Below are 11,861 nucleotides of genomic sequence, written 5' to 3' on the forward strand. Positions count from 1 at the left end.
AGATCTTTGGGTATGTTGGCCTCAGTCAAGGCCAGATTAACCATTAAAGCAACTGTTGTTGCCCAGGGCACATAAAATTGTTAATCCAGCCCTGGCCGTATTACTTTGTTTGTGTTAAACTGTGGTAATTATAGACAATAATGATTGCATTATGATTGATGATTGAATACATAATATTAAATACCTCAACTGTACAGGTTTATGGAGTGTTTACTAGGGTATCTATAGTGGTTGGTAAGCAAGCGTTGGGGACTGTGTTTGAATAAGTTGCCATGTGCCTGTGCTAAACATATTGTATCGTCATTGGTTGTCACAGTATCAACTGTGACCGAGTTTGACAGCTATAACATTTAGTGGGCTATTGTGTCTTTTCACAGAGGAAAAATCCGAAAAGTAAAACTCCAGTTTTGTCAGTGTACCCATTATACCCAATGCAGTATGAACCACGCTATCAGCACTGATCTCAGAGTTCATAATGGTGGTCGATATGACATCGTTCAGTTTGCTGCATGTTCCAGGTATTGACGTGAGGCTGTGAATGATTAATTAACAGCTCATATAAATATATATGCTGGTATCTTCAAGCTGAGTTGCAGTTGTGGCATCTCACATGGCTGGTACAGTTATGGATCTCATCAAGGTTGAAGTGTGGAGGTGGATGCTGCTAGCCTCTCTCCTCAGCATGTGTGTCAGCCAGGAAGCTCCAATGCCGTGAGTCTACCTTCTCTGTAATGCTCAGCATAACATAACCATTTGTTCTACATCTTCATATAGTATTCAACAAACAGATAGTGTCATCTACAGTGTATGTATGTATGTATGTATGTATGTATGTATGTATGTATGTATGTATGTATGTATGTATGTATGTATGTATGTATGTATGTATGTATGTATGTATGTATGTATGTATGTATGTATGTATGTATGTATGTATGCATGTATGTATGTATGTATGTATGTATGTATGTATGTATGTATGTATGTATGTATATATATGTGTGTGTGTGTGTGTGTGTGTATGTATGTATGTGTGTGTCTTTGTAGGTCTTACATGGTGGCCGTCCCTGCCATCCTCCCAGCAGGCTCTGAGGCTAGGCTGTGCGCCAGTCTCCTGCAGCCCAATGAGACTCTGGTCATGACCATCTCCCTGCAGTCTCAGGGAGAGAGCCTCAAGCTCTTCCAGGAGACTTCGGACAAGGAGTTTCACCGCTGCTTTCAGTTCCAGGTCAGTCGAACGTGGGAGCATCAGCCCTGCTGCCCTCCCTGGAGCTCAGCCTCTCTGGATCATTCTGCTTCTACAGCTCCACCTCAGGGCCATGTTTAGTATCAGAATCACGGTCTGAAGAAGGCTGTTCCACAGCTCCTGGTTAAATGTTCTCTGTCTTTCTCCTTCCTTCATAGGTTCCTCAAGTGCAGAAAGACATGGTTCAGAATATCAAAGTGGAGGTTCGAGGTGACACCTTTTCCTCAACAGAGCTACGGAAAGTCAAGATTAGACCTTCCAGTTCCATGACATTTGTCCAGACGGATAAACCGATTTACAAGCCAGGACAGAAAGGTGATAAGCTGTTATTGTGACTCTTACATCACTATATATAGAAAACCAGAAAATCTAACCTGATCTCACAAGTAACATTGTAAAACATTGTTGTGTGGTTTCATTAACAAAGTGTGATAGCAGTTCATAGATTCAGTTCATTTAAAATGATTATGTAAAATGTACAAACATGTCATTTTTAAGTGCTTTGGAGTTGAGCAATAGTGGTAGGTTGGGGAGATTGATGAGTCCACAGAATATTGCCCAGGAGCCAGTGACCCCTGCCACACCCTTTTGTTGTCATGCTTTTCTTGTAGATTTCCTATTTTCAAATTGTATCCCTAACCTGACAACTCTATTTTCATGCTTAAAGTATTTATTGGTCACTATACCAATATTTCTCACAAAGCAAATGGACATGAAAAACATGCATACGATTTGTGAGGTCATACTACACACTCAAATGTAAACACTCTGTTTATACACAATAGAATTTGTTCATTGCGGTTAAAGATGGTATGTATCTTCTGAAGATTCTGTGCTTCTCTTCAGTTCATTTCAGAGTTGTCAGCCTGGACACCAGCTTCAGACCTGCCAGCCAACTGGTAAGGATTTAAAAACATTGACCCCTGTATTTGTATGACCTCTCAATTAGATTTCCTAATCTCTATAGCCTAGCCTGTCTGATACGTGATCAATATCAATGAGTGGACCCTGTAAGGACTGTTGTCAAATACACTTAATTGGACATTATGACACAGCTGAGACATATGAAGTACCTTGCAGTGTCCCACATGCAGCCATGTAGATGTGTCCTCCCTCCAAGGCTCTTCTGGATCTACAGAGCTGCCCTTTAGCCGGCCGCCTCTGTTTGATCAGGCTACACAAACAATAGATTCTAAGCTCTTAGTGTGACCCTCAGGGCTAGAGTACAGTGGAGCTTCTCTACTGAAACCTGTGTGGGGCTGATGTTGTGAAGAAGCATCATGGACTCTCAGGAGTTTATCGCTCTGTTCTTGACCCTATGACCAGGTCAAGTGACCCCCTAGATAACCTCCTGAGCTCTTGTCATGTTCAGTGGACATTTAAAAAATGAGTACTGGGCAGTCATAGAAATAGTCGAGTAGTCAACAGTTAAATATATGAAAATGTGTCCATTTTTGATTCTATAGTGATTTAAAAAACCCATGTTGTTTGTGTTTGTCTTTCACAGTATGACATTGTAGAGCTGAAGGTAAGACCTTCATCTGTTGGTCAATCAATATATTCTTGCATTAGAAATATTTTCCACGTATATTATCCATATATCAAATAAACAGAAGACATGTGGTGTCAAAGTAATGGTTGGTTGTTGGTTAATTTAGAAAATAGTTTTAAAAGGTTTTAATAGATTTTTGAAAATTGACATAAAATATCCGTATTATTCATTCATCCTGTTTAGTAAGCATTGATTTACTCATCAATAGTCATAGTAAAGGGTACCCAACATCCCTGTCCAATACAACAGATTGGTCGTGACCGTTCTAGGAGCCGCAATTAAGTTCAAAATTCAATCTTAGTGTGGAAGAAGGCTGACATTGAGTTTGAGACTGACTCAATGGTTAAAACAATAGGAAATATGGTGTTGCCACTACAGCCATTATATATGCATGGTTATACCATATAATAACCTATTCACTTTTACTAACTTTTCCAACATTGACGGTTCAACACTCAAACAGGATGTGAATAGCAACAGGATTGGACAGTGGGTCAACACCACATCCAATGGCAAAATACTGCAGCTTTCTCACCCCTTGAGCTCTGAGGCGCCCAAAGGAAGTTACTCCATCGTTGTGTCTACTGGTGGAAATAAAGTCTATCATAGCTTCAAAGTAGAGCATTATGGTAAATAGCTTTTTTCTAAACACTTGCCTCACTTTAATGCCGGTGCCTTCCTCCGTGGTTGTTGAATCGGTTCCAGTACTAAGGTTTCCATAAGTGGTTAAACCAAAGTGATTCGAGAGAAAGTGTCTGTGTGGGTTTAAATGAAGAAGACCTGTGTTTCCTCCCTTCGTGGTCATGTATTTATACCCACTTGTGTCTCTGTTCAGTTTTGCCAAAGTTCGACATTAAATTAACGATGGAAGAGGAGGTCAGCGTAGTTCAAGAAGAATTCAAAGTTAAACTATGTGCCATGTAAGTCCTTCTACTTATCAAATATCAATCCTTCCATCAGGGACTGCATAACACACATTTAATTTAACAGTACCAGTGAATAGAATAGTATTCTTCATGAACACAGTATTCCGATGTCCACCTTTTGAGCCTGGTTGACAAATGTTTTTAACCAGCTGTGAATGATATCACATCAGATGTGTGCAAGTTTCAGTGCAGTGTTTTCTCCTGTCAGGTACACCTATGGCCAGCCTGTTCGTGGCACAGCGGAGGTGGAGCTCTGTAGGCCGCTGGAACGACACTACTATGTCCCCATGCTCATTACTCCAGACAACCCTGAAGGGGTTCCAGAGTTCACAGCCCCCTGCCACAAAGAGACTGTACAGGTGTGTATACCTATACCATGTCAGCTGTGCAGGTGTGTATACCTGTACCAGAGTTTCTGTACAGGCGAATGTACCAGAGTAGCTCTGTCGCAACACAGCTCAAACATCTTAGACATGCTGCAGACACAAACTCTGTGTGTTGGGCTGTTTCCTCTAGTTTGACAAGACCGGCTGTGCCTCCTTGGTCTTCAATATGGCAATCTTTACCAAGGCAGGCGACAAGTCAGTGGCTCAACACCTCCTGCTCAGTGTCAAGGCAGAGGAGGAGGGAACAGGTAAGAACTGACAACAGACCTGAATATGGGGGAATAATTATAGGGAAAATCCCCACTTTTTAAAATATGCAGAGAGCCACTTGATTGGACTGTAAATGTTGTTTCCATTGTTCTGCTACCTGACAGGTGTGTCAAAATTCCAAAACAAACGCATAAACCTCTCCAATGTGATAGGAAGGTACTCCTTTATTGAAACACCAAAGATTTATGAGCATGGAACAATTGTGAAGGGGAAGGTACATTCAAATATTATATAAATTGTTCAACAAGTGCACACATTCAAGTACATTTCTGGCCTCCCAACCTGAGGTAACATGGTACAGTATGTTTCCCCTGCAGGTTAAAGTGGTCCACTTCAACAACACACCAATGGCTGACCAGGCCGTCTACCTTTATGAGGGCGAGGGTTGGTCCCCACGACTCCTACACAACTTGACTACTGACAGAGATGGCATCGCCTCATTCACACTCAACACTACTAACAGTCCCAAAGAGGATATTAAACTAATTGTAAGTGCAAGTCTTTCCAATTTAAAATGCAGCCTTACCTGAAGAGCAAGTACCGTATTAATGATGTTTTTTTCTGTTTGACAGGCAAATGCCAAACCACAGGGTGAATTCAATTCATACAGGAGTCCCTATTTTGTGAACGGAGAGCACACATTGTCTGTTATCCGACCCATCCCTGCGGAGAGTAAAACAATCAGCTTTCTGGACATCCAGAAGAAGGACGATCCTCTGCCTTGTGGGAAAGAAGAGCAGATCAAAGTGCAGTACACCGTGGTTGGTGAGACGGTCGCAGGGGGCTCTTTGGATCTCATGTACCTCGTGAGTTTGAGCAGGAAACACTTGGGGACCCTGTTAAAATGTCCCTGCCCTGACGTCGCCAACGAGAACTCTCCCTCCCCTTCACTTGAGTTTTCTTCGGGGTGTGTTTTGAAAGCGTTTATTTCGCCCTGCTGCAGGTTTTAGCCAGGGGGACTATCGTCCAGCAGGGAGTCATGAAGGCAAAAGTGCAGAACGGTCCTGGTGAGTGAGTGGGAGGTGCAGAACAGTCCTGGTGAACAGGAGGAATTTATAGTGTTGTGATTGTGACCTACTCTGATGTTGCAGTGTCTGATGGAGAGGTGACCTTCAAGCTGGCCGTCTCTCCAGATATGGCTCCCTTGGTCCAGGTGCTAGTCTACGCTGTGCTGCCCAGCGAGTCCGTCATTGCTAACAGCATTGACTTTCCCACCCAGAAATGCTTCAATAACAAGGTGAAGTAGTGAACATACTGTATATGTGCATGTACATATATGTATAATCACATACACATAAAGAGGATAAATTGACAAATGTATAAAGTTTACATAAAGACAGGGTGTGTGTATGTGTGTCAGGTGTCGCTCCAGTTCTCTCCATCCCGAGCAGTCCCAGGAGAGGAGAGCAGCCTTCAGCTGTCAGCACAGCCAGGCTCCCTGTGTGGCCTCAGTGCTGTGGACCAGAGTGTCCTCATCATGGAGCCTGAAGGGAGGCTGAACGTTGACAAGGTAGAGCAGTAACACTGACAGCAATGAACACATAGGATACATCAACTGATTATATAGCAATTGCTGATCGACGGATTTTGTTAAACATGAGCACAGAAATCCCTGATCACCAGATATATCCTCACCAGATATTTCAGATGTTGCCTTTCACCAAGGCAGAGGCCGTTTCTTATGAGCTGGAGGACCAGACTGGCTGTCTGCATGTGCGGCCCAAGAGATATGTTTACCCCGGCTATAAAGAGGAAGAGGACGCTTATTCTGTGTTTCAGGTAGTATGTTACTTTGAGGTTGCTTCTTTTCAACTTGAAATCCTGCTCTGAGCAACAATACTGGGCACCAGCTTCACTGACAACAAGAACAACAATATTTTCACTTCTAGAAATTGGGATTGAAGATGGCAACTAATTTGATCTTGAGAGAACCGCCCTGCCTTCAATTCAAAGGAAGAGATTATCATCGCGGTTATGGTGAGATTTATCTGTAGTCATTCTGGATTTATTTACATGGAAGTGGGAAATTTGACCAAAAGGAAGTCTGTGCATGTTCTTATGGACATGACAATGACATTTGTGTTTTAGTTCCAGTGGTGTCGTACAGACAACACACTCCTTTGATTAGTGTGGCTTTTAGTCAAATGGAAATTGAGGGACCAGGATTGGGTGCTGCTCCTCCCATTCAGACTGTACGCACCTTCTTCCCTGAGACGTGGATCTGGGACCTGGTGGAGGTGGGGTAAGTATCTCCAGGCCTCAAAAACTGCCCCCATCGCACACTGCAGAACCATGATCACTGGTGTTGTCACATGACGATGACGCTGTCTGTCTGCGTCTGTCCAGGGCGTCTGGCTCAGAAGACGTAGCCCTCACTGTCCCAGACACCATTACGACATGGGAGACGGAGGTGTTCTGCCTGTCCTCGGAGGGTTTGGGACTGGCTCCCCCGCTGGAGCTCAACGTCTTCCAGCCCTTCTTCCTGGAGCTCAACCTGCCATACTCTATCATCCGGGGAGAGCTGTTAGAGCTGACGGCCACTGTCTTCAACTACCTGCCCAGCTGCATCATGGTACTGTGCTGTGCCTCACTGTTCCAGGACGTGTTGTGATGCGATGCTGATGTCAAGCGGTTTAGCTGTTTCTCCAAATGCCCAGATTATTAGAGTCTCTCAGTAGCGTAGATCTGGATCATATAACCACTGCTGTTTGAGAAGTTTCTTTCTCCACAGTTGAGCCAGTATCAGCTTCCTGTATCTTCCACGTATTGTAACCAGTGCTGTTCTCTGACAGGTCTCTGTGAACCCAGCTCCGTCCCTAGACTACACTCTGACCCCCATCACTGGTGTCGAGTACTCCTCCTGTTTGTGTGCAAACGGACGCAATACCTTCAGATGGACTATGACCCCCTTAGTCCTGGGTGAGACATGAAGCTCCATCCAACTTCCAAATAGCTGGTAAAATACACTTACTTCAAACTTCTACAAAACCTCTATGAATGTATGCTAATGTTTGTGGGTGCGTATGTGCAGGGGCTTTGAACGTGTCTGTGAGTGCAGAGGCTGTAGCGTCTCACGCTAGCTGCGACAATGAGATTGTGAGTGTACCGGAGAGAGGTCGCATCGATGTGGTGACTCGCAGCCTCCTGGTGAAGGTAGGTCAGACGACATTCATTATTAGAGGTCACGTAATGAATCACTGTTTTAACCGGGATAGGGTTAACGCACACTACTGCTCCCTGTTTCTCTTTCTCTATGACCCCCCCTCTCATCTGTCTCTCCTAGGCTGAAGGAACTGAGCAGACAGACACCTACAACTGGTTGCTGTGTCCAGCAGGTCAGTGTGGACTGTCATCTCCATGTCCCTCAGCCCCCAGGTCAGATGTCTATCCACTCCCACACGGATCCCTGCTGTCTCTTTCCTTCCAGGAGAATCTTTGAAAGAAGAGGTGGACATCAAGCTCCCCCAGGAGGTCATTGATGGATCTGCCAGAGCCTCCCTCTCAGTTTTGGGTAAGACCAGCAGTTGTCTGGGAGCCTCTTAATAGTGCTGCCTGGTTGGAGGGACCAGTTTACCAGAGACCTGGGATTTTCCATGCAGGAGACATTCTGGGCCGTGCCATGCAGAACCTGGATGGACTGCTGAGAATGCCCTATGGCTGTGGGGAGCAGAACATGGCTCTACTGGCTCCCAACATCTACATCTTGGAGTACCTGAGGAACACCGAGCAGCTCACAACAGCCATCCTGGACAAGGCCAAGGGCTTCCTTACCAGTGGTCAGGACATAACCACTCTCTACCACCATCACCCTGTCTGTCTACTGACCCTGTCTACTGACCCTGTCTACTGACCCTGTCTACTGACCCTGTCTACTGACCCTGTCTACTGACCCTGTCTACTGACCCTGTCTACTGACCCTGTCTACTGTCTGCTGGCATGCATTTTCTGTTGTAAGTGTTTGATAGTGGCCTGTTTAGACTCTCCTTCATCTTTAACAGTAGGCCCAATACATCACTGTATCCTTTTAAACGTCAATGTCTACGAGGACACACTGCATTTGTCAAAAATCAACAGAAATCATCTCACTCTACTAAAGGTTTTGGATCCCCATGATTACTGTTAAGGTTTTAATCCCCACTGTCAGGTTACCAACGACAGCTGAACTACAAGCATTATGACGGAGCGTACAGCACATTCGGGCAAGGTGCTGGGAACACATGGTGAGCACTGCGTGATGCCTGGACATGTATATGACTGTCTCAGTATTTTATCATGACAGAGCAGGTAGAGTGAAGAATGACTCGGTGTCCCTCTGTCTACAGGCTGACTGCTTTTGTCTTGAGAGCCTTTGGCAGGGCCAAGTCTTTCATCTATATTGATCCCCAAGTTATTGACATATCGAAGCTGTGGTTGGAAAGTCGTCAAAAAGACAATGGCAGTTTCATGCAGATGGGAAAACTTTTTAACAACAGAATGAAGGTATTCAGGCTATCCCATCATATGTGAAATCAAATTATATTCTGTTTGTATGTACAGCCAATTATAAAAATAGGACTGTGTTCCAACTAATGAATACATTGAAGTCAGTTATAATTACAATGTTTGACAGTTTACTAAATTAGAACATTTTAACCCATAGACTGATAATATAGTATATATCTTAGGAAACTAAAGAATATTTGCGTCTATGCTAGGCCACTGCACATGGTCAGTAGTAACCATCCTGCTGTATCTACAGGGAGGAGTAAGTGATGAGGTCACTTTCACTGCCTACGTCACTGCTTCATTGCTGGAGCTCAACAACTCGGTGTCGGTGAGTGGGTATTCTAAAGAGCATCCAGCCTTTTGTGAATGCAGTGTGCAGTGTGTATTGTACTTGTGTCAGCAGCATCTTCTCTTATCACGGCACTGCGATAAGTTCTCAAATGTTTCTGTGCCATGTGGTCCGGTAGGATCCTATTGTGGCCAAGAGTCTGTCCTACCTCAGGAACAGCAGCATGGATGTGAGCAACACCTACACTACTGCTTTGCTGGCCTACACCTTCAGTCTGGCTGGAGACATGGAGACAAGGAGTCGGCTTTTGCAGCACCTGGACAAGGTGGCTTCCCACCAAGGTAAGCCCTGCTCTGATGGCTAGCGCCCTCGCCAAGCTGCTGCTTCACACTAACAACACTGTGTGTGTTCTTGGTTTCTTTAGGGGGCTTTCTCTACTGGTCCCAGTCCTCCTCCACCACCTCTGCCTCTCTGTCGGTGGAGATCAGCTCCTATGTACTGCTGGCCTCCCTCAGCTCCCCCTCTATATCTACAGCAGACCTGGGCTATGCCTCACGCATTGTCAGGTGGTTGGTACGCCAGCAGAACCCCTATGGAGGCTTCGCTTCCACACAGGTACACTACATCCCTTTCCTCCACACAGGTACACTACATCCCTTTCCTCCGCACAGGTACACTACATCCCTTTCCTCCACACAGGTACACTACATCCCTTTCCTCCACACAGGTACACTACATCCCTTTCCTCCACACAGGTACACTACATCCCTTTCCTCCGCACAGGTACACTACACCCCTTCCCTCCACACAGGTACACTACATCCCTTTCCTCCACACAGGTACACTACACCCCTTCCCTCCACACAGGTACACTACATCCCTTTCCTCCGCACAGGTACACTACACCCCTTCCCTCCACACAGGTACACTACATCCCTTTCCTCCACACAGGTACACTACATCCCTTTCCTCCACACAGGTACACCACCTTGCTGGGCTGATGCCATGATATGATTGACATGTCAGCATATGTGTGTGTGTGTCTGTGTGTGTGTAGGACACAGTGGTGGCACTGCAGGCCCTGGCTCTCTACTCTACCAAGGTGTTCAGTCCAGAGGGCTCCAGCTCAGTCTCAGTGCAGTCTCCTGGAGGAGAGGTGCAGGTCTTTCACATCAACCAGAGCAACAAGCTGCTCTACCAGGAGAAGGCGCTGCCGGCCCAGGCAGGACAGTACAGCATTGAGGTGAAGGGCACTGCTTGTGCTACAGTGCAGGTGAGCAAAGAAGCGCTTTTGGACCCTGTCCATGGAACATCTCCAGCCTGTTTTTGAGAAGTTACTTGTTAATTTAATGTTTCCTTCTCCTGACCAGAATACTTGATTGATGGACGGCCTTCTGGTTTCCTTTTTCCCAGGTGGCTGTGCACTACAATGTCCCCACCCCCACTGACAGCTCGACACTCAAAATCCAGGTGGTCCCTGAAATAGACTGCAGCAGCAACGCTCTGAGGCCCCGTCTCTCCCTGAAGCTCCAGTCCCTGTTAGCATCAACAGTAGTCTTGCTAGTCTTGTTAGAGAACAGCAGCTTGCCTGTGCACCATCCATTACTGTCTCTATGCAGTACCATTCAGTACTGAGTGTATGCAGTCAAGTGTGTGTGTACTTATATTATAAAACTTCTGCTCTTTGCTTTCTCAGATATAGTGGCAAGGAGGAAACAACAAATATGATCATAGTGGATCTCAAAATGCTCTCTGGTTTTGTCCCGGATCCACAGTCTTTGACCCAGGTGAATTATTGTCCAAATGTTTCTTAGATTCCCAAGAAGGTTGTACGTTTATCAAATCTTTTCGGAAACCGCTCCTGTTGTTCAAACCTAAATAACCAGCTGTCTGCTTGTGTTTACAGTTAAAGACAGCTTTTCTGGTGGATCGTGTTGAGACCAAAGATGATCATGTGCTCATGTATCTCAAAGAGGTTCGAATCTGTCCCTTTAGAACAGTTTTTAGGTTGCTGTCAATGGATTAAATACAGCCAGCACAAATAATCATTCCTTCTTGTCTTGTCTCTCCACTAGTTGATTTCAGGAGTTCCCATTTACCATTCACTGGACATCATCCAGGAACTTCCAGTACAGAAGCTGAAACCAGCTGTAGTCCAGATCTACGATTATTATCAGCCAAGTAACTCTGCCACAACTCTCAGATATCACATGATTATTCTGAACTGGCGATCCTTCACTAACCCTAACTAGTCTATCTACCCTGAACAAGTCTGATATTTTTTGACTGGTCTATTGTCAACTATCTTAGTCATCTGTCTGGTCTAATTCCATCCTCTAACTAACTTGTGTGTTTCTCCCAGGTGACCAGGCTGAGACAGAGTACATCTACCCCTGTGCAGCAGGTTAGTCTTTACATCTGCAACAGCTTCAAGTTGCAACTAGAATTGGTCTCATAGAAAACACAGCTATGCTCTTCCTAGATGTAGGTGCTGTTGGTTAAATATGACTGTGTCTGCCTCTACAGATGTGTGAAGAGAAGATTGTGTAAGGACAGTGATCCTTCAGACATGTTTCAATCCCAGTTGGGCTCGAACAGCCATATAATAATAATACTATTATTATTTAACAAAATTATGTTGTAATAATACCACGCAGTACAATAAATGTGTTACTCTCCAGTTTCCAGTGTCTGCTTGCTTTTTAGG

General features: G+C 44.9%; 1 protein-coding gene across 2 annotated transcripts; it reads left to right on the forward strand.

Moving 5' to 3' along the window:
- The first annotated feature begins 600 nt into the window (after nucleotides 1-600).
- LOC146257348 (alpha-2-macroglobulin-like) lies at nucleotides 601-11,834 on the forward strand. Of its 2 annotated transcripts, XM_084673627.1 has the most exons (36): nucleotides 601-711; nucleotides 1,048-1,228; nucleotides 1,405-1,561; nucleotides 2,093-2,145; nucleotides 2,754-2,774; nucleotides 3,262-3,427; nucleotides 3,634-3,718; nucleotides 3,933-4,083; nucleotides 4,241-4,358; nucleotides 4,485-4,594; nucleotides 4,698-4,868; nucleotides 4,953-5,186; nucleotides 5,324-5,387; nucleotides 5,472-5,617; nucleotides 5,741-5,890; nucleotides 6,019-6,159; nucleotides 6,270-6,357; nucleotides 6,469-6,622; nucleotides 6,727-6,952; nucleotides 7,173-7,299; nucleotides 7,412-7,533; nucleotides 7,664-7,715; nucleotides 7,808-7,891; nucleotides 7,980-8,156; nucleotides 8,525-8,600; nucleotides 8,703-8,859; nucleotides 9,119-9,193; nucleotides 9,333-9,495; nucleotides 9,579-9,769; nucleotides 10,212-10,427; nucleotides 10,568-10,692; nucleotides 10,851-10,941; nucleotides 11,061-11,129; nucleotides 11,230-11,335; nucleotides 11,517-11,558; nucleotides 11,681-11,834. In XM_084673627.1, the coding sequence occupies exons 1-36, from the start codon at nucleotides 611-613 to the stop codon at nucleotides 11,686-11,688; spliced, it is 4,398 nt and encodes a 1,465-aa protein (XP_084529753.1). In that variant the 5' UTR covers nucleotides 601-610; the 3' UTR covers nucleotides 11,689-11,834. The 2 variants fall into 2 exon arrangements, with proteins under 2 accessions (XP_084529753.1, XP_084529754.1); XM_084673628.1 differs by lacking the exon at nucleotides 11,681-11,834 and having other exon boundaries at nucleotides 11,517-11,563.
- Nucleotides 11,835-11,861: the final 27 nt, after the last annotated feature.

This window comes from Hypomesus nipponensis, chromosome 15 (assembly GCF_054491055.1).
Source record: "Hypomesus nipponensis isolate SF chromosome 15, ASM5449105v1, whole genome shotgun sequence".
Classification (NCBI taxonomy): domain Eukaryota; kingdom Metazoa; phylum Chordata; class Actinopteri; order Osmeriformes; family Osmeridae; genus Hypomesus; species Hypomesus nipponensis.